This window comes from Cuculus canorus, chromosome 3 (assembly GCF_017976375.1).
Source record: "Cuculus canorus isolate bCucCan1 chromosome 3, bCucCan1.pri, whole genome shotgun sequence".
Lineage (NCBI taxonomy): Eukaryota > Metazoa > Chordata > Aves > Cuculiformes > Cuculidae > Cuculus > Cuculus canorus.
This window is the reverse complement of record NC_071403.1, coordinates 107,415,498-107,439,408: the sequence shown is the minus strand read 5'-3', so window position 1 is coordinate 107,439,408 and position 23,911 is coordinate 107,415,498. Positions and strand designations below refer to the sequence as shown.

General features: G+C 36.7%; 1 protein-coding gene across 3 annotated transcripts in view; it reads right to left on the bottom strand.

Annotated features, from left to right (window-relative positions):
* Window positions 1-23,911, bottom strand: part of CRIM1 (cysteine rich transmembrane BMP regulator 1) — a 177,469-nt gene that overhangs the window by 75,639 nt on the left and 77,919 nt on the right. For 2 of the 3 annotated variants that reach the window (XM_009559351.2, XM_054061583.1), the window contains exons 3-4: window positions 21,011-21,253; window positions 11,891-12,011 (exon numbers count right to left, since the gene is read on the bottom strand). The exons of the other annotated variant lie outside the window; for it this stretch is intronic. In XM_009559351.2, coding sequence (XP_009557646.2) covers window positions 11,891-12,011; window positions 21,011-21,253 — 364 coding nt within the window. The remainder of the gene's footprint in view (window positions 1-11,890; window positions 12,012-21,010; window positions 21,254-23,911) is intronic. 3 annotated transcript variants of the gene reach the window in all.

Sequence of the window (23,911 nt, the reverse complement as noted above, 5' to 3'; positions counted from 1 at the left end):
AGCATGGAAAACATTGTTTTGGAGACAGAAATCTTTCAGGAAGAAACCCAAAAAATTCTAGTAGCCGAGCACAGCTGTCGCACTGCCAAAACAACAACATCTGGAAATTCAGAATAAGAGATCCCATTCTGAGTAAGAGAGCAAAATGAGCTTTTAGCACTAGATTTTTCTGAAGTGCCTTTCAGAGCAGAGGGACAGATGGAAGAGAAGTTGTAGTCCAGCTCTGTGCTCTATCACAGGCAGCTATCCACCTGCAGGGCGTATGTTAGCCTAATAACGGGCATTAGGTTTGAAGAAGTTTAACAGGATAGATTGTGATAAGCCCGTTGATAGCTGTCATGGTCCCTTCTCTCGAGAATATCTATAAAATGTAAGCTGTTCAGGCTGCTGATCAGCAAGGCACGAGTTGCTTCTCAGCTGCTCCTTCTACAAGTGTAACTTCCCTAAGGAAAACAGACACAGTAGAAGTTACTATAAGGAAAACTTCCCTGGGAGAAGACAATTATATATGTCGCCTTACCTCTTTATATAGCTTGCAGTGACACTACTGCAACACCAAATAGCACGGTGGCATCCAAAAGTTCCAAGATTAAAGGGAGATGATTACTTGATGTACTGAGAAGTTTGCACTCAGCATCTGGCCCTCACACACCTTATTAGCAAAGGCTCTAAGGAAACACGTCTCTTGGAATGTTATACGATAGCAGCACCCAAGACAAATCAAGAAGAACGTGACCTTTAAACAAGGAGAAAATGTACATGAAGGAGTACAATGCCCTCTAACAAGAGGGCCCATCAATGAAAACAAACAAGAGAATCAAATAGTCATGCAAGAGACTTCACGGAGTGCAGCCTGAAAAGTTGGTGGGATGGCCTGGAAGGTACCAAGAATCTCAACTAAGAAGTCAGCTGTGCTGAAATTCTGAAAATACAGAATCAATCTGACTGGTAAAAGGAATTGTATCCACTTCTTAAGGTTAAAAAAGAAGAAGGAAAAAAATAAGTAATAGCAACAATAATCTTAGAAATTTCAACAATTGAGCAGTGGAAATTTCAGTATATGAAGAACCTGAAATAAGACGATGTTCATTAACCAATGCTTTACAGATGAAGTAAGATAACTGGCTCAGAAATATAAATGGCATGATTTTTAATTCCAGTTAAGTTCTTCAGAACAGAAATAATTTCATTACTTGCTTCTTTTTTTGAGTTTTTTTTCCCCCTTCACTTTTTTTTTTGGTTTTATATAATTTTCCATTTTCCTTTATGTCACCAGAAGTGTGAAAAGGAAAAGGAAGAATGAAAAAAAAAAAAATCAAACCAAATACTTGCAAATGACAATTTTTATTTAAAATCTAATTATCTTGGTTCATTTACTTTTGTTATTAAACAGATGAAAAGAGAGAAGAGCTTGGTTACCCACAGAAAAGTTGTTTTGATCATAGGATCAAAAAAGTTCCTCAGGCACAAGGCATAATGGCTATGAAAATAAGAACAGGCACCCTGGAAAAAAAGATTTAGTAACAGTGAATGGGAAGGTTGAGGTAGGTGTGTGTTAAGGAGAGGCATATTTATTCTGAGGATCAAAACAAAATTAAGTCTAAAGCACTAAGACTAGAGAAAAACATTCCTAAAAACATACATCACATTCCTGTGGAGATTTTATCCTGTTACTTGTTTTAATTGCAGGAACCTAATACAACTTGCTTTAACAGTATTAGCAATTATGTTACCTAAATGTAGTAGAGAAAGTTCCCACAGATTTGTTAATAAAAACCACTTAAGGTTACTGTAGAAGAAGGAATTTACAGAAGAGAACTCCCAGCATTATCAAAGCTCGATGAACTAGTGGCACGGAAGGGAGATAAAACACAAGACCCTTCCTCTCGTCAAGCACAGAGATGAGGATAGAGCAAAATGAAATACTAACACAGCCATCTCATGAAATCAGAGAAGGATTATGTCCACATTACTTACACTTGAAACCACAACAGAGATAAGCGTGCAAGACGATGACTTTTAAACTGGTCAAGCTACAGCTTAATGAATTAACAAAGTGCTATCCCTCCAGTCCTGTACAGAAAGTGACTCTGCATGCAAAGACACAGCCACTGAGTCACCTCCGTTCAGAAAGTACAGCTGGAATTTTTCTAAATCTTCAGACAGACTGCAGATTTTTTGCCCACAAGTTCAGGGTCACAGTTTTATGTATTTTGCGTTTTCACTTCTAGAGACATGATTAAGCAAGTCAGTAATGAAAAGACTCTTATTTCTTGGAAAGCTTTTAGTACTTTATTTCTGCGATCTTTAATAAAGCCATAGAAAGAGATGGCAGAACTGTGAAAGTTGCATGTAACACAAGACCACTTCCAAATGCTCACAAGTAGTTAATACAGTAGTTAAGACATAATTTAATTCTCCAGTGGGTTTACTTACTAAGAAAGCAAAGATAGTGTGCTCCCAAGTAAGAACTCCTTTCTAAAATTCAGAATATTGTTAAAAACAGATATCTAACGTAACAGTGCATTTTTCCGTTAGTACAGTAATCTTTAAATACACGGGACATTTAAATATTCCAAAATGCAACTATCTAGCTTTCAAATAAAAGATACTGTGAAAGGGAACAGGTGTTTATGCATCTTTTCTATATTATTAGCATTAAAACATAGCAAACATGCTAAGTAAGGGCAAAAGTTGTAAAATCAGCATTCACATCAAGTAGATTACTACCTTTCCAAGGCTTAAGGACTCTGAAGAGCTCATTTGACTATAAGTCTTGATTTCATCCTTTGACTAACATTAAATCAATCTGCTTCCTATTTTCCCAATACTTCTTCTATGTTTAGCTTTTCAATATCACTTGCGGTGACCTTTCTCATACTCCTGAAGGCAATTCTGTACCAATTTAGGAAGAATAAATTGACTAAGACTCTATTTGAGAACAGTTCTACAATGTTTTCGCATAAGAGGCCAATTAGTGAACTGTCCAGAACGGCAAACATGATCTTCCTGAAAATGTGGCAAAACCATTAGTTGATCATTTAGCTTCTGAATTTATTCCACAATGGATTAAATTTAAAAATTAGCCAGAAGGTTTCTCCAGAATTCCAGTGTTTCTGAAACCAAACAACTCCATTCAATTAATGAGACCTTTCCATGTAGTAGGAACCATGCATGGAAGAACTGTAACCCTTTTCTAGAAACAAGATTCTTTAAATTCCACTAATGACATTTCAAGTAAGAGTATGGAGAAACTAATTATTTTAAAACGCTCCACAACCTTCAGTTCCACTTTTTATATATTAAATAATTTAAGGAGGAAAAAATGCAGCAGTGATTTCTGGCTGCTGAAGTCCAGCACACTGTTTCCTGCTGTTTTCAATAGGAAATACAACTTCAAACTCCTTTGATGCAATTCTGGTAATTCTGATAACATCATCTGCTCCAAGTACTGCTGGGAAATTCTATCTACTTCCCTTCCAAAATGCAGACATCCAAGTGTATGGGTCCCCCTGGGCATCTTTACAGCTGTGAGTTTGAAGACAACTTTCAAAGATATTATTGATCGCTGTGATACAAATAGAAATTTGCCTGCTCAAGTCAGAAATTATTCTTAAGTATATCTCCTATTCAATTTTCAAACAAGTTAATAGCCGATTAAGTAGACAAAATAGAACAACGTAGAGTGGGAAGTCTTCGGGGGGAGGACCAAGAGTAATACTAGGTGTGATCAAGGTATACACTAATTCTTAAGAGTGACAAGTGAAAACAAAAGTTAGAGTTCAACCACCAGCTCACTTCTCAAAAGTGCAAACAAAATCAAGTTCTATAGATACTACAATCTCATTCTACTTCCAAGCAAAAAATGCCATCTAAAAGCAGATACAATTAAGAGTTACTATAATTTATCCAGGTAAAAATTTCTGCTTAAGTCTAACAGTGAAAGAGCAAGTGTACCATTAACACAGCATGTGGTCAGATTAAAGTGCTACATATAGTTATTCATAAACACTCATATATAAAAAAGGAAGCTGCTTGCATTACTGCCATCAGTACTTCCCCCATGTTTTGTTTTCTTATGGGAAATGCACCCTTTCCTTTAGCTAGCCTTGTCTGGAAAGGTTTTGCAATTCAATACTTCCTAGGAGTTGGTGGAAAAGCATGGATCTGTGTCTCTATATACAACACAGGTGCAAAAATTCAATCTTAGAAAAGATGTAAGCAGAGACCCCCGTATTTACAATGTCTTACACCTTCTGCAGAAGATTGACATGCTGCTGCTTTGGAAAATGTTCTCATGCTTTCTGTCTGTTAGAGGTCTCTGACACTCAGAAGTCAGCCATCAGGCTCCAGAAACGTCTTGTGTTTCAAGAGCTTCTGTCCAAGTTTTGCTTCTGTCCAAGTTTTATTGAGATGGCTTTTAAAAACCCCAAACTTATAATCCTGGACTTCAAGAAAAAATGACTGCTTGCCAAAACAAGCCACACTGTATGGCTGGATGCCAAGGCAGCAATAATGATCATCACACTGATAAAACCTAGGAATTGCTGAGGAAGCTGTAAAGGAGGAAGAATGGGACTGCTTGAACTTTAAATTCTTCTCCTGGAAGACCAACATCAAGGAGGACATGGAAGACAAATGCCACACACATGCTGTAGTATCCTTGTTGTCTGTGGATATTCGTTACAGTGTAGTCTGTGAAGAGGATTGAATACCACTTTCCCACTTGCTTCCTGGTTTTCCTGGAAAAAGTATTTGCTGTTTCCTAACTTTCGAGGATATCTCTTTAAAGATTAAAATATAAGAAAATGCCAAAACACCTATTTCAAGATATTACAAAATGCCACAAAATAGCAGTGTTCGAGTTAGCCTTTTTATCAACTGTTAAACCAAATAAAAGGCTATTGCAAGCCTGAGCATGATGTGCAATGGATTCAACTGGCATCAATGTAGAGCTTTCCACTGATAGAAAACCTGCCTCTTTGGTAGGAGCGATGTACTTGAGATGAAAAAATGGTCTTCTAGAGTTAAAGTACAGGAGGAGCAACTTGAGCAAATGCTGTCAAAAATGCACTCATGTTAATAAAGAAATTAGTACAGGACAGATGCAAAAAAAGTGTTTTCTTAATTTAATAAATTATTCTTAAATTCAAGCATGTTCTTTAAATTTACTCTTTGCCCTATAATTTCATCCCTTGAAAGGTAATCTTACCTGATTAAATATGATAATAGAATCTAGGTTTAAACTGTTCTAAGTGTTATTCAATCTCTATCCATATACAGCTTAACAAACTTTGTATAAATAAACTATTTGCTACTACACCAAAGTATTACTCATTTTCTCAAGCTGTACAGAAAAGAAAAAAGTAAGTATTTGAGAATTTTGGGGGCTATATTCTCAGTATTTCTCAGGGAATAACAAAATACACATACAAATCACACCACTGACCCACCAACTGGACTGAGCGGACAATGTAAAACAATATTTTACTATACCATCCAGAGAACTATCACTTTTGCTGGTCAAGTATATTTCACTTTTTTAACATACTGCAGACCAAACTGTGGCACTGCCATTCACATTTTAGCAACATACAAAGAAAAACAAAACGAAAAAGACTATTCAAACAAGAAAAAACAGCTCTATGACTAATTCATTAAGAAACTTTTTCAGAGGTTTTCTTCTAAACAATAAACCTACAATCCTACTCCTTCGTGCTATTCAAGCCAATTGAGACTTTTGCATTTGCAATGCCATTCAGCTATCTGTAACTAAGTGATAGTAAAATGGTCCAATTCAAAGAATCTTAATTTGCTCATCCCTCAAGACCAAGTCCAATCCTTCAAGACTGTAGCTGTAAGAAAGGTCTTTTCTTCTTCATCATTGTGACTTGTACTCCTGTTTCATTTAAATTTATTAAGCTGTTCACTGTTATTAACTTTTCTGTCTCTCTAACTTATTTGTATCTGTTGCGTATAGTTTACACCTGTTTTTTTCCTTCTCCTTCCACCACAACCACCTGGATACTGCCTTTTTTTTTTTTAAAAAAAAAAGAAAAGCCAAGACTCAGATGTAAAATAAACTATTGGATATTTTGATCAATAAACATATTTAAATTATTTCTGAACTACTTCTAACCTAGAACATACTCAGGCTTATGTGGAATTTAGTGAACATATTCTTGGATGCTTGTCTCCTCACACAGGGATATTATTATATTCCTACATTATCAACAAGATAAAGTCAGCATGTGCATGATGCAAGAGTTCATCTCAGGGGGTGAAGGAACATAGTGCTGACCCCTGCGACAGATTCACTTCCAAAATCTGGAGGAGGAAAGGTGTGGGAAATGTTCTTCAATGTTAAGTAATTTGGGGAAGGGGATATATTTCAATTCTGAAGTAAACCCTGTGAGACAATATTAATTAAAAAGTCTGAAGTGTTTTGGGGGGTTTCATTGTTTGCTTTGCTTTGGTTTTGTTGGTTTTTTTCATTTAGCTATAATCCAATACAAGGAGAAGGACTGGTGACTACAGAAGACCGAAATTAAGAAGGAAATCACTCTGATGGTCATATTTTTAAGGCAAGCTTAGTATTTTCAAAAGACAAAGTCAATTTTCATAAAACTGCCTCTACCAAAGCAACATTGGTTGATTCTACCTATAACTACATCCTTTAACCCTCAATTCAATCTTCTATCAGTTGTTCCACTATTTTTCTCAGAACTGATAGCAAGACTTTAATTATTTGGTTTTTGTTCCTTTCAATATCGGCACAGTACTAAAATCTTTCTACTTCTCTAGAATTGTTTTTATTTATCTGGTTTTATTAAAAGATTGACAAGAATAGCTGGGGGGGGGGAAATAAAACAAACAACCCTCTGGGATAACAGAGCACTGAGTGAACTGTGAAGTCACCAGATTTGTAAAAGGCAGGAAGAATGCAAACTGGCACAAGTGAAAAAAATATACTGACATTACACGAAGAGGAAAGAGCACAGAAGCAGGGGAATTAAACTAGAGCAAGAAGTGGAGATCTAGTAAAGAATAAATTTTCAAATTATTCTAATAAAGAGAGCAGCCAGAAAGAAAAAGAGATAATCCAAAACAGCTTGGTGCAGAGCTACCCAAACAAGCCATTTACTCCATTCTATGTAATCCTATGAAAAATGTACAAAATCACGTGAGCAATAAAGCTATAAGCCAATACTAATCAGTGAAATCAGCTCCTGTTGTTGCAGTCCATTCCTCACAGATAAAATTTAAACAGATTTTTATAGACTTTACACTTACAAATAAATTATCAAAGGGATCTGAAAATACTATTGTAATAATTCACAATAGAAAAAAACCAGAAACATCCAAAGATAACTGATCCTGTACACTTCATATTGAGTATCTCCGCATTTAACTGCGTAGCAGAATCACAGAATGGTTTGGGTTGGGAGGGACATTAAAGATAATCTAGTTCAACCCCCTGCAGTGAGCAGGGACATTTTCAATAAGATCAGGTTGTTCAGAGATCTGTCCAGCCTGACCTTGAATATGTCCAGGGATGGAGCTTCTATCCATCCTCTGAGCAACACACTCCAGTGTTTCATCAGCATCACTGTAAAAATATGTCTTCCTTTCATCTAGTTGAAGCTACCCTTTTAGTTTAAAACCATTACCCCTTATCCTATTGCAACAGGCCCTAAAAAGTTTACCACCATCTTTCCTGCAGGCCCCCTTTAAGTAGTGAAAGGCCACAAAAAGGTCTTCCCAGAGCCTTCCCTTCTCCAGGCTGAACAACCCCAACTTTCTCAGTCTTTCTTCACAGGAGAGGTGTTCCATCCCTCTGATGATTTTTGTGGCTCTCCCCTGGACCTGCTCTGACAAGTTCATGTGTTTCTTGTGCTGAGGACTCTAGAGCTGGATGCAGTGCTCCAGGCGGGGTCTCACCAGTGTGGAGCAGAGAGGCAGATTTGCCTCTGTCAACCTGCTGGCCACGCTTCTTTTAATGTGGTCCAGGATTCGGTTTGTTTTCTGTGTTGTGAGTGCACACTGCTGTCTCATGGTCAGTTTTTCATCCATCAGTACCCCCAAATTTTGCTTTGCAGAGCTGTTTGCAATCCTTGCATCCCCTAGCTTTACTGATACTGGGGTTTGCCCTGACCCATGGGCAGGAACTTGACTTGGCCTTGTTCAACCTCATGAAGATGACAAACTGTGACAGTATATTCTCTGTTAAAGAGCTCTAATACATTTTTATTCAATAAGCTACTTGGAGAAGACGGCTTTCTTTACCAAGACCAGAGACAGACATATCATTTGGCTTTCCTAACAAAATAGCTGGAAATTTAAGGAAAGTGTCTCATGATGGTCTGATGAAATCTGAAGAAACCACTATTTTGACATCAATGCCAAATCAGTAGGCTGTTCTGTTTGTGGTGCTGCATTAGAAATCAGTGTGAAACTTCATATAACCTCTGAATACAAAAGCTTACAGTACCAGAGATTTGTTTACTATTCCCACTTTCCCCCTAGAACTGCTAGAGGAGTTTTCAATGTTATGAATATGCACTGCAAGAGCTCATTCATAAAATATAAACTTAACATCAGACTTAAGGATGTCTGTTTCCCTAGCATATTACATACATGAAACCAGCCACGAAGTTGATGCGAGACAGAAGTTGATCTCCTCATGCTGTATGGTAAATTCTCAGCTACTTGTTAATCAAGTCAGTGACATGCCATCCACACTTAACCGTGATGCTCTCCTTAACACCCCTCCGATTCTGCTGATATTAATTCTTTATTTTAGTGGCAGCATAAAACAATTAATTGCAATTTCTTGAAAAATTACATAATCTTAAAAATAGTTTCATGAATCTAAGGACCACGAACTTACAAAACACTATCTCTTTGCTTTTAAAGAATTGACGAATGTACATTAAAACATACACTGCCACTTCTTTTAAAATTTTAATGATTTAGAAGAGGTATTATATAGATTTAGGTGATTCTAAACTGAATCACAGTCAATGCAATGTTAGTATTTCATCATGATTTTCGTAAAAATTCCAGAATTAAGAAAAACATTCCTTTTTCCAGTGTAGAGTCATTAATTCATAAATCTGCACTTTATTTCACTTTTTCTATAGTTTCATAATGCAAGTCTCATGTGGGATAGAGATCCTGACTTCAAATATAAGGCTCTTTGAATGTGATTTCAAATAGTTTGGCTTTCATTTTCCAATTAACTGAACTTGGTTTCCCTTTCAGCTCTCTCTTGTACATATACTTTTCTTTCCTGTAAACTCCATCTGATCTTTTCTGATTACCCTCATGCCTGCGTTCCTTTATTCTCTCCTTCAAGTGATATCTTTACCTTTAGCACAGGAATGACTACTATGGCACTGTCTTCCTAAAGAAGCACAGTGGTATATTACAATCTAAACAACTAAATACATTTCTAGCAGGCACACAAGCAAAGCATCTATACGACTTTACTACTGCTAGATTCAGCTTTTCTTTCCTTCTCATCTTCTTGATTAAAAAGTACATTATTGCTTTGACTGAATTAAGGCAATCCAAAAATCTAGCAACCCACAAGGTAATTATATACAGCAACACAGACTTCGCCACAAAATTAAAAATTAATGGAGGAGTATAAGACACCTATAATTGTTTCAGTCTGTCTGCAGACTCAGACTAGATTATGCTAATTATGGCAGTTTTGCAGTTCTACATGTCAAGGAGGACACAGATATTAACACAAAATCCCCTTAGATCTGATCATAAGACTTCAGGAGCTAGAATTCATCTATCCCAGCTCTGATCCCTTATTAAACTCTGATCACAGTAACTTGCAGCAATCTGACTTCCAAGAGGTTTCAGTGCAATTCACAGTTATCACAAACGCTAAGGCTGCTTGTACAATTGGAGTCTTTGCATGTAAGAGATGGGAGTACTGGTTTTGGCACATAAGTACCACGCATGTGTACAAGTATGTTTCAGACATCAGGTACAGTTAAAACACAGCAAACCAACTGGTTATATTTTTAAATACTATCAAAGAAGGAAAACAATTCTTTTAAGGACATGTTTACTCTAGGTGTTTTATTTAAGATCAGTTCCCATGTGTGTGCTAGAAATCGAAAAATATTTCCAACTGATCATTTTTTGGTAGTAAATGAAGTTTTATTCTCTTGGTACTCTACATTTCCTGATAGAAGAAACAGACTTCACAAGAATAAAGTGAGTATTTCTCATTCCCTCAATCCAAGCAGTAGAAAAATCAACCCAAAACTTACACTAGACAGCAAAAATACAGAACACTTACTTTTGGGAAACAAAAAATAATTTGGCCTATACATCACTTTCTAATCAAGGTTTCTGAATGATAAAATAAGCTAGAAGCTTATGATTTTTTTTTTTCCGAGACTGCTTCTTTTCCTTTACAATGTATCTTTCCGAATACAGTTGTTTGCAGCATTTTATTCTAGTTGTCTTGAACTTGCTGAGCTGTACTGGAAGCATTGCCAATATGATAACTCTTTTAAATCTACAGCCTCCTGTGCAATTCCAACTAGACAGGTCATCTCTCAAGTAATATAAAGCTACTGTAATTTCTAGGAAGGTTAATGAGAACATGTTAAAGAATAAAGGGAGGATACTGAGAATCTATACCATGTTTTGGTCCAGAATTCAGCAAACAAACAAACAAACAAACCACCCCAAATAATATAACAGCTTTGAATGACAGAACATTTTTATCAATCACTGTGTAATGATAATAAGTATTTTTAAGTAACATACTACTATGTGTCTTCTACCATTATAAACAAAATTCGTCCAATTTAGAATTTTAATAGATAGGATTACCGCACTATATGAAGTTCCCCACATCTCTCTTCCTGCCTTGATTTTGGTTTTTTAGTAGATATATTTTTAACCCTCTATGCAGCAAGTGACCCTCATAGTCCGTAGAAAGCACGGTTTCAAAGAAGTCACTGTATTAAATGTGTACTCAAAGGGTACCCAACAGGGAAGATCCCTGATCCACTACACAACCTTTGCCATTTCCTACTTTCTCAACTCTTTGCAAGTTTATCACTCCTTTGCAATCTCACACAGGGTTAAGAACATGGCAATGTTGTATGGCACGAAGATCTTCATATCGAATAAACCAACTAGTTATCTCTGCAAGAAATATTTTCTTATTTTGTGTAAAATGTTTTCATTGCAGATATTTTTTGGTCAAATTTATATTTATTTGGCATATTGCTAAATCTTATTTTGTGAAGCTTCTGGTAAAAACAGAAGCTGAAACAGTGGTGCAAAATTTTGGAACAGTGTCAACTCCAAATTGTCCTAGTTTTCTGAATGGTTTTACCTACTTAAACAAGAAATTAAATGGAAGCAAATACTAGAAACATCTGTTTTCCTATGTTTTCAGACTGGCACTGTCTTTCATCTTCTTACTGTGGTCTTCCACACACAGAAAAAAAACTATTTTCTTTAACTAGATGAGATTTTCTGTGGCATATCTTCTGCCATCTCCATCATTTAATTTCTTACCAACAAAGGCCTTCAAAAGTTTCTCAAAATAATTTACTTCTGTAAAATCAACTGAATACAATGAAAATCAATCTAGAGGCATAAATACCTCAAATAATTTCAGCAAAGATCAGCCTCATGCCTTTGCACCGAGAAGATTTTTCTTTTTCTGCTTTAAAAAAAAATAGATTTCGCATTTCTACCAGTCTGATATACCTTTAACCTACCTCAAGTACCTTTTATTCTGTATTAACATCTATTGCCACAGAAGTATGCATTATTATCCTGTATTTATAGTACTTGAATTGTAGAAAACAAGTTAAAAATACTCAGCCAACAAGACACCAACCTTGTGGGCAGGGTACAGCAGCCATCAGCCGTCAGCCTGACTTGAGTTTCATAGCTATCCAGTGGGCAAACAACTTGTTGAACGGGAGGACATTCGACTGTGCTGCAATCCACACTGAACACTATGGAGGAAGGGGAGAAGAAAATTCCTTTTACTCACGTTTTAGGAGCTTTTTGCAAATTACTTCATCATAAGCAACCAGTTATGCAACATCCTTTTAATTTAAATAAGAAAAAATATCTAATGAATGCATGCTCAATTGGCAACATCACCAAAAGATTCCCATTGTCTTTAAGATTCCCTTTCAAAAATTATTGACTTGGGAAGCAATTGAACTAACATTAATCAATAAAAAATTCATCAAAGTTAGATGGGCAACCTTAAACAATCATTACACCTGTGAATAATGTTATGTTACTAGAAATATACGAGGTTAATGAGAATATATATTACCCACGGCTTTTAAAACAGTTAACAATTCGTTTGGTTTATTTTCCTGATTCAAGTCTGTTTAAAGAGTGAAATACCCAATTTATAGGAAATAAAAAGAAAATATTAAAGATACACTGTGGATTTATGCCTGCACGTGTAAACTACGTTTTTAAGGATTATTCCATTAGATTGTGTTGTTCAGGTATTCACATACAGCAAAAAATACATGCAGATTACCAAATCTATCTGCATGAACAAGACAGAATTACACATCTCTAATAAGACTGACTGACACGTTTCAGGGAGCAGAAAATACCTAGAAATGCAAAAAAAGAAAAAATCAGGCTGAATATACATTTAATCCTAAGAGTAATACTCAGGAAAGCTGAAGCATATCTCTATCTTATTTTGTCCTGTACCTCCCACATTAATAAACAATACCAGCTCAGACAATTGATTTGCTATCCCTCATGATAATTATATTGAGAAAGCACAGAATAAAACATGGCTCCCTCTTTAAAGAGAGAAGCAGCCTGTGACTGAGTGGGAAGGGTGAACAGCATGTTAGACTAAAAATGACACAGTACAATACCCCAATTACTGACTGAACTTCACTTTAGTATCGACACTTATGACTGCTCACCGCAGTGCTAAAGCAGTGTGGCAACGCCACACCACGCTTCTTGCAGGAGTCGATACCTTTCAAAGCTCCATTTTGTGCCTTGTAGTTCCACATTTTTCAAGCCTGATCCTCTGATGTACATGCCGGTAATATATCAATCAGTCATAACAAGATATTAGTCTCAGAATTACACCTACTTAGCATATTTCATTGAGCATTTATATGAACGCTCAAGTTCAATTAAGCCAGCTTGCAGCTCATCAAGGTTAGGACCAGCAGGTTTGTCCTCGAGATCATTAACTTTCAAAGTATATTACTATATGAGTATCCTCCGTATAAGTGACATTTCGAATCTGCCTTATTCCAGTTATTTGGGAAACAGAGCCATCTGCTAAATCAGAGCAACCTGACAACTTCACGTTCTCACTGAGAAATGCACAATGCATTTAATAAAGTCCACTTTGTGGAGCAATGCAGGAAATTACTAAATTTGAATCGAAAGATTCCAGTTACGCATCTCAACAACGGCAATTACCGAATTAACTTTTGTATCTCTTCGTAAACATAGAGAAATATCTATTTACCTTTAAGAGAGGAATACTTTATTTTATAATATGCCACTTTAAAAAGCCTTAAAACTTTGTGTTCCATTTTATTAACAAATAACACATTTGAAACAGCTCCTCTGTAAGAAAAACACATGTAGTTCCTCCACTATCACAAGGTGTTGAGAATCACAAGCTCATCATCAGAATGGCCCAATGTGATCAATACAGTCTGCAGGATTCTGTTGTGCCATGTAACTACCAATATCCAGTTTGCTGATAACTCTACCACCTCCAGGCTCCCTCTGCCTCTTCCTCAGCTAAGCAGTCTGGGTAAAAACAGCCAACAAGCGCTACCAACAAGCTGCTACTGCACAGCTATTTCTGCAGACATCTTTCCACATACCAGCAATGACAATGACAGAAAATAAACAAGGAAACTCCATATTCACACCACCAGGTCTCTAGTATGCTAATACGCAGTTCACAAACACTGAAAAGCAACCCAAACATTCTTTCTTTATTAAAAAAGCACAAACCCAAGAAAAAATTACAAAGAAAATTCTTAAGTGGACTCATTCAGCGGTTCCCCTGTTTGCTTTGATTAACCCACTTTTATTTATTTTATACTGATCTCTTACTAGTACCAGAGTGCCCTCCAATTCTTGTAAGGATTAGTAGGATTTGGTGAACAAAGGGTATTCATTGAGCTTATTCACCACCCACAGAATTTTATAATCTACATTCATACCCCACCTCGGCCTCCTCTCAAAACTGAGAGATATTTATTATTACATTATTAGATTCACTATAGAACAGCTGAGGTTAGACAGGACCTCTGGAGATGATCCGGTCAAGCCCCCTTCCCAAGCCAGGCACAAAGATCTGTTTGCTCAAGACCACGACCAGGTAGCTTTTCAATACCTCCAAGGATGGAGACTCCACCATGTCTCTGGGCAACGACGCCCGTGCTCAATCACTCCTATGGTGAAAAGGTACTTTCTGATGTTCAGAAGGAACCTCGACCATTTCAGTTTGTGCCCACTGGCTCTGGTCCTGCCACTGTGCACCACCACAAAAAGCCTGGCTCCAACTTCACACCCTCCCTTCAGGTATATATGCAATGACAGCATCTCCCTGACCTTCTCCTTTCCAGGCTGAATAGTCCTAACCCTCTCGGCCTTTCCTCACAGGAGAGAGATGGAGAGATAAGAGAAAAAAGCATTTGAAGGAAAATAAAGTTCTTAATTTTTTTTCAGCTTTAAATGGGTTTCTCAAAATGGAAAAAGTATTGAGCCAAACCTGCAGACAAGTTGAAGATGTTGCAAAGTTTTAGAATATTAGAACATATAAACCAAAGATTTTTCATTACTTACTTTGATTACTAGCTGTACTACCATCCTAAAAAATAAGAAGGCAAACATTTGCCACTGAAATTCTGGTTCTGTTTTCACATCTTACTTTTATTTCAATAATTACAAAGTGTACTTTTCATAAACAGTTTTCTTATAGGCTGTTATTATATATTATATTATAAGCTAAAAAATGTTAGATCTAGTCTAAACAAAATTATTTTTTTACTATCCTAGAAACTTTAAGCTTTCAATATACGGTTTGACAAATACATGCCTTCAAGAACTCAAACACTTCACAGTTTCCTATCAGCTAAGATGCACTCAATTAGCCTTTGCTCATGAGTCCTTAGGAACTTTCTCATGCACTGAATTTGTATACAGCAGCATGAGAACTTCTAATTTTTTTCTACAAGAATGTAGCAGAAACCCTACCTGATTACAGTCTGACACAGGTTCAGTAATGTGCAACCTCCTTTACAGACTACAAACCAAAGGTGTGATCATGAAACAGTTAATACCTACGTGAAAATAACTTTGTAGTAGAATAGGTTAACAACAGTATATGAAGTTTCACTTTTACTTCTTATGCTGGCTTTTCAAAGAAGGGAATGTACAGTTCAGGGACAAGAACTAAATGGCTATCTGTGCATCTAAAGGTCCAGGATCAATGCAGTATTTTCATCTCTGCTGCAACACAGTGGCTCAGCACAGGAAAGACTGCTTTTTTCCAGAAGTCACAGCTTCCAGTGGGTCCAGTGCAAGGGTACACAATCTGCTTCTACAGGAGCTACAAAGAACCACATTATCACCCTTTGCTTTCAGTTCAGATGCCTTTAGCGGGTCCCTCATGGATAACACAACACAACATGACTACATCTGATAACGGCAGTTACACTTTCTGCTCTGGGAGAAGGAGAAAGAAAGCATCAAAGTATCTCTCCCTGACAATGCATCATCCATTTTACATTTCTTCACACTTCAGAACATATTAAATACAGATGATGTTCCTGGACTTTCAATGCAGTTACATCACCATTTGAATGACTTTCTTAACTTCCCATTCACAGGTGTTTCCCAACACGGGCCTCTGCATTTGCTGATTTTCTTTGTCCTTCTTCACCATCATTGTCAACTTATAAGTCACTTCTCCAGCTCCATTAGAAACATATCTGTAATTCTCCCCCACTCATTCTCTCCAGTCCTTTCCCAGTCTCATTTCTTAAGTCCTCTCAACATCAGCTTCTAACAAAGAAGAAACCCAAAAGAACACTTGTACTCTTTCTGTAAGCAACAGAAAATTAAAAAAAAAACAAACCAAAAACCAAACCTCATATAATGCTACTTCTCTCAACTACATATAAAAGCTTGATTTTACCGACCTTTGTCTTTATTCTAAGACTGAAAATTCCACACCAGATTTTCAACACTGAAGCTGTACCAGGGAGGACCAAAAGCCACCTCCCTGCACATCAATACCTACTAACCTGCACGCTACCTACTCAATTTTGCTTCTGATCTCAGACTTTCCATCAAGCCCTCACTGCACAGATTTTCCCCTCAAAATACGCCAATCCACAACATTCTCTTTATTATTGTGTTTAAACCAAGATTTGGTACCAGAAAAAATCCCTCCATTTCAATACTTTCCAGGTCAAGCTAGGTGCTGGAGAAGGTAATGAAAGCTTTGCCAGAAAGACTGCAAGACAAATGACAATGAGCAGTGTTCAACAGAAGTTCTCTAGCATGACATACATCTCCCAATGCTTTTCCAAGGATCTCAGAAACTAAGACATGACACTCTCTACCTCACCATATGCAATAAGTTACCAATACAGGTATATAAAAAAAAAAAAATCTGCTGGATAACTGCCAAAGTAAACTATACACCTTTATTCAGAAGTGGCAGTTACAGTTCCTATCACAACTCCAGCAAAATACCTTAGGTTTCAAGTCTATCTTCAAATAAACAAAGATGATTTTAAAAACATCAGTGCTCATAGAGCTTTTGCTTCTTAACAAAAAAAGCACACATACACCCAAAAAAATTGTTTCAGGTTATTTTCACTGTTAACACATTGTGCAGTTCCATTTGAGACCAAACTGCCTTTAAGATTAAAAACATTATTTTTGAGAATACTTTAAGAACTGCAGCTCCCAGCTTAAAATTGAATTCAGTGCTCAGTCAGTAAATTCACTGCTCACGGATGGCCAGATACACACAGCTTGTAGGAACAAAGGAGGTTGCTTGTGGCACCAGACCACTGTTAACTTACCTTTGACCTTGATAGATTGCAGTAAAAAAAAAAAAGAAAAAGAAGGGATATGACATGTTCTCAGTAGGTACCACAGCTGAGACGAGATGCTCAGTAGAGCAACAGGTGAGAGACAAATTCATCTGGAGATTAATAGACAGGAATGACTAAGCTAACTAAGTTTCTTCACTGTTCATTTTAACTGAACGCCAATGCCTTTAATCACTGTATTCCTAAACTGAAACAGGCAGAAGGAGAAGTGGATCTCAAAATGAAAGATTTTATTTTTATTCTAGCATTTAGTGTTAAGGAAACACTTCCTGTTTTCATTTCAGAAACTCAGTTGCCAATCACAGTATTTGAGCATATGCAGTTCTCAGCAGAAGGCTCCAAACTCAAATGCCACTGTAAATTGGAAATCGTCGAGATCTTATTTAAGTAACAGAAATAAACACAATTTATGCTTGTATAAACACTTTATATTGGCATAAGACAGCACTGCTATCATAGGAAGCAGTCCTCCCAGCTTCCTACAATTTGTTTGCACCAGAATGACTCTGCTGGCGCAAGACTGCTATGGAGGCTGGCTAAGCCCACATGGAGGCACAAGAACAGTTTTCAGGTAGCAGAACTTGCAGAACTAAAGTTTTTAGGTCTGTGGCAAAGCACGGAAGTCAGTTTTCTGTTTGACATCTAAACTTTGTAGACATGCTGAAATTCTTCAGTAAAACCAGTGGCATCAACCCTGTAAGAAACTCTGCACGAACACGTATTTACTTATTTCTATTGCCCATTGCCCCATTTTTTTCAGCAACATGCCATTAAAGCCAGAGGAAATGTGAAACAGAGCACTGCTTTCACACAATTCTTCAATATACCTAGCCAAATTCTGAAGATACAAGACTTATTGCGAGGCTCACCATCGGTCAAATAGAAGTTCCTGCCAGGTAAGGAACATTATCTGACTTCAGTTTATGGCTATTACATATAGAGCAGTACATGTATTTACACATGAGAATAGATAGCATAAAACAGTGTAGGAAAGGCAGGATGGACTAGATTACCTCCAGAGTAAGCTAGTCTTCCAATGTAAATTATTCCGTAACTCTACAAGCCTATGAATACGTGATTCTAATAAACCAAGATCATAGAATCATAGAATAATTAGGGTTGGAAGGGACCTTAAAGATCATCTAGTTCCAACTCTCCTGCCATGGGCAGGGACATCCCACTAAAGCAGGCTGTAGAAGGTCCCATCCAACCTGACCCTGAACATCTCCAGGGATGGGGCATCCACAACTTCACTTGGCAACCTGTGCCAGTGCTTCACCACTCTCATGGGGAAGAAATTCTTCCCAATGTCCAGTCTAAATCTGTCTCTCTCCAGTTTATACACATTCCCCCTCATCCTATCCCCACAAGTCAAAGGCTTTACAGAAGTCTAGATAGATCACATCCGTCGGTTTACCCGTGTCCACTGCTGCAGTTACTCCATCACAGAAAGCCACTAAGTTGGTCATACAGGATTTGCCCCTGGTGAAGCCATGCTGGCTACCATTTATTGCCTCTAGCATGGCTTCCATTTATATTTCAATGGCTGTTCTTAAACAAAGAAATTTATTTAAAATCACGAAGTGTTGCACATGAAGAAACAGTTTAGATGGAAAAAACCCCAAATGGTTCATGCTAACTTGCAGTTTTAAAAATAAAATCCCTAAACTTTGAACAAGAAAGAAAACGGTAAAAAATTCAGTATTTGTTAAACTACAATTTTCTTTGTATATCAAGTACAAATTATGTTGTCTGTACAAGTACAGTTCTCACAATTTGGTTCCTCTGACAACTGCCATTAAAGAAAAAAGCCTTATGTCGTAAGTCATTTGTAGTTTACTAAAATTTGCCAACATCCACCCATTCTTTTCCCTGCCTTCCAGTCTTGTGTTGGATCATTCCTCCTTTGTGATCTTCCCTCTATGTCAAATGGCAAATGAAAGAAACATATAGACCAAAGTTACAACTTGGACAGCCATTGAAACCTAACTTGACAAAAATCAGGCTGTGTAGTGACTAATAATACTCTTTTTTTTTTTTAACTCAAAAGCCAGGCACTGCAACAAGTAGGGCCTCACTTACTGCGTAGTTTGTAGTTTAGCAAAATACATCTTCCATCACCTATCAGTGTGGGAGTGCACAGAGTTATCCACCTACACTCAGCCTCCTAGCCACTACCTAAGAAACACACTTTCATTATCTCCCACAGCAGGGGAGAACTTCCAGCTTCCCGCAGTCTTTCAGTTTCCAGCCCCCATTGCAAAGCTCTACACTTCCCCTAAATCCCATAAGCTTCCTTCACCAATCTCTTGAAAGCCTCTGCTCTTCCACCCTCCCAACATGCATCTTCAGTTTTGCAGTCCTCATGTACCTTTACCTCTTAACTCCCTACACTACTTCGGAAGATAAAACACATAGTTACATAAATCCACCAATGGAATAAGTGAACATGTATTCAATTTGAAGATTCTGTAAAGCTAACAAGCTGAAAACAACCTTTAAGAAATAACTTGCAAAGGTTGGTTTGTACAGAGTTCTTCACAAACTGCAAGATGGGAATGCAAATAACAGTCAGGAGGACATGATCAGATCTAACAATCATTTTAAGAAATAACTGAATTAATCCAAAGTCATCAAGACAAAGTTTGGTAACGGCATGCTTAAAATACATATAGGAAGAATTAAATTGTACAGATATAGTGATTCAGTAGCAGCCATGCTACAGAAAGATCTTGGATCACAGCATTTCACAAATTAAATATAACTCTTTCAAAAGGGGCAGCTCTTATTTGGACTTCTGTATGAAAGACAAAGTAATTCTATTTACTCTATTTTATTTATTTAGTGCTGATGAAGATTCACCCAAAACAGTAACCTGCTTTTGGACACCACACTTTAAAAACACGTGGATAAAATTAAGAAAACTTACAAAGGGACAAATAAGGAAGGAATCCAAGAAAACTACACCATAAGAAATTACAGCTAATTGTAGCTGAAAGAAAGCTAAAGAATACTCTGATTTGTTCACCAACTACTCTTTAGGTAGTGAATAAAATGAAAAAAATTAATTTCAGGGAATGAAAAGTTTGCTTAAACTTCCACATAGACAGATTTGCATTGGATATTAGGAAAAACAAAGAGAAGCACTAGAAGATACAAAGACTGTATGATCTTCTCCTGTGAAGGATTTAAGAAAATGTTAAACAAGCACAGAAAAGGCACAGTTTAAGCATAGTTGAACCTGTTTACATATAAGATTTTGGATTATACGATTTTATATGCCTGCTTTCATCCCTCTGCTTTTATTATTCATCTTTACCAAAGCCTGGATCAAAAAGAAGAGTGAATTACCTCTTCCACTTCAAGAATAATAAATCACAAGAGAGGGTGATTTATGTTCTCATGAAACAGAAGATGGGCAAATACTGAAAATGTTGTAAAGCCTTTCAATATGCTCGTTCACAACTCTTTTGCTCTGCAGTCTTTAAGGGTCATCATTTTGCAATATAGAGAAATCTTAAGACAGAAATTTTAACTCCCTGTCCGTCCACAATGTATTCCTATTATGAAAAACCTTTGTATAATCCAATCAGTACATAAAGGGTGTCACTTTAGTAGCATCCAAAGAAACATGACATTCTTACTAAGCTACTTTTCCCTTGCTCCTCTGTTTAAATTGTCTGAAGAAAAAAAGAAAGTAAAATTTAACATAATATTTATCTTTTTTTAATAGGTACTATCCACATGTAATCATTTAGAGAAGAATTGATATAGGCTACATTAAATGCAATTATATAAGTTAAGATGCTTGACAGATAGTTAGAAAAAATTGAAGCACGGCAAAAACTCATGTCTGCTTTTACCTGGTTTACATTCATAGAGATCACAGCATTCCCCTGGCTTTCCCGATGCCTTTGAAACCAATATGTTCAAATAGCCAGGTTGGCAAACCTTCCTCAAGCAGCCTGCAGGATTACACACACAACGGCTCGGTAGTGGACAGCATTCACCGGGAGGAGCATAACCTTCAATCAAGATGGAATCTTCTGGACAGCGAGGAGAAAACTGGACCTCACAGCGGGCCTTGGAGCAATCGGGTTTCTCTTCTGAAAGGGAGAGAAAAATCAGCATGCCATACGTCAGTAAAATACTGTTTCAATAAGCAAAAATTATGGTAAAAGTTTAAAAAAAATTGTGTTTGTTAAATATTTCATAATGCACCATTCACCTTGCAAAAATTCTGATTTGTGCAATGTGTGTGACTGCTGAACCCACACAGCCTCAGAAACAGCTGTGAAGCTACACATTTGGCCACGACATTAAGAAACAACTCGCCACATAATGCACAGCCCTGATATTCACACCTTCAGTTTCCTAAGCCTTTCCATTATGAATAACCAACTGATTTTAATTGAGTGATTCATTAAACTCGATTGACCCGAACTAAGATTTCACATATTGAAAGAGTTGGTTAAAGGTTCAACTTATTTGAAAAGTCCATGCATTAGCAGAAGAGGATTTTCTTCCTCTACATGCTCTCAATGCTAATATTAAAAGTGCTGTTCCCATGTACTTCAGTGCCTTGAACAGTAAAAGAATTGACTGGCACTGGCTACAAGCACAAAAGGTCTGAGGCACTAGCTGCAGGCATACAGAAATAAGAAAAGGAATATTGAGGAGCAACTTTAACAACCTGGTGGCAACAGTGACAAGATGGAAAGCCACCAAGACAAGGAGAGAATGAAGACATAAAAGAAGGGTTCTTGGACAACTAGGTAACACTTAAAAAACTTGGAGAAGAAGTTAAGATTTCTCATTCTGAAGAAAACCAGTTCTTTATTGTGGAAAAAAGTTGTCATGTTCTCCAGTGACTAAGCCATACTGGGAAACAACAGACCACTCCCATGACCAATTTAGTCTGTAATGTAAACAGTGAGAAACTTGCTTATATCCAAGAGGGTCTTACTTGGCTCAATATACCTGAGCACTGTTAAAAAACAGGTGGATTCAAGAGACTCAAAAAACCAATACCTTTAGGTCACTAGGACATGGCGACTTAAGCGTTCTGGGGAAATGCAGAGATCCTTTCCAGGTCTGACCAGAAAAAAACCCTCACAACAACAGAAAATGAATACCTGAACTTATAAACGGTTTCTAACACGCCTTGGTTATTTGCAAGTCTGCGAACTAGATGGTTCTACTACAAATGCCACTATTACCCCAACAAATGTCATTGACTACTTTGTTTTTCATCTTTACAGTTAGATACAGCATAGTAGATATAAGTAAAAACAACACTAAGTTTATTAATCTGATGTTTAAACTAATGCCATTTTAAAATTTAATCTCTACTGATTATTTCCATGACCGAGTAGGATTTACCAAATATAAGCATCTCTGACAAAGAGTCAAGAATATCTTCTCCAAGAGTTCAGTAATTCACTGGTTTTGGAGTTACTAAAGGTAATGGATATTGTGTTTGTTTTTCTTAAACTACAAACAACATAATATATAATTCTGCTTCCAAACACATTGAATGTCAGTAACAGCAGTACGTCATTTGTTTTTTTTCCCCATGGAGTAACCTTCTTACACTTAATTTTGGTATATTCTTTGGAATTTTAGGACATATTGAGGAATCAAAGCAGTATTCCTTGTCTACATGGTTGATCCATTAAATGTGCTTTAGTTTCATTTAAAGAGGGATATAATGCCTAGAAATAAGTGCTTAGAAAAATATTAACCTAAGTCTTAGCACTAGTTAAATGCAAGAGGAAATCACTAATATAAACATTTCCTCCAATTTTAGTAGGTAAATATAGCAAAACAGCATCAAAAAACAATTACATGTATTTCCTTCGTGTACAAACTCTTTATATTTTCTTCTTACAAGCAAAGATTACCAACATAAATATGATACTAGATAACATCATTTTTTTTTCTTACTGTTAAAAACCTCCACTATTTCCATCTATCTTTAAAACAGCCTAGTACTTTGCCTAGAATTTAAATAATATTTATAAGATCGATTTTTTTAAACCTCCTCTTATGTTTATGTTCTTATCTGCTTTAATAAGAACATCGTTCAGGTGGCACATTACGAGTTACAGAAGTTCATTGCAAAAAGTTGTGTAAATAATAGATAACGTACTAGTTTCAGGATTTTAATTATATTCCTAAGTTTATGGATATCATAAAAAGTTCCATGTTTTAGCTTTTACAAATCTTTTAATTTTTCACTGCAGTGCAGAGAAGTGATAGAGCAGTAGTGCAACAGCAGCCCTTGACATTCATGTTTAGGATAGACCCTTAAATTCACATGGTTTGTTAGTTCATCTGCCCTAGCAGATCCAGTGATCTACTGATTTCCATGACTAACAGATAATGCCATTCTCATGCAGCCTGCTTTATAAAAAGGCATCATATTACAAGTTTTTAAATTCTGTCCACTATTTTTATTAGTCTGCATTTGCACTCACATATGTATCTATATCAAGGTAAGTGTTTCCTTAAGGACTGTATTTGACTAATTTAGGCCAACTTTTAGAACTGTAGGTTTTGTCAGAAATGCATGTCAAGCTGTTGGGATTCAGCCTGCTCAGGACTCTAGATACATTTATTTTGAAGACCAATGCAAAGCCTACTATAGACCTAGCAAGGATATGAAGAAACCAAGAATATATCACTATCAGCATGGAAGAAGCACCACAAGCAGTAGAAGAAAGACATTTTAGAGAACGTCTTTAGATCTTTGTACAAAATAT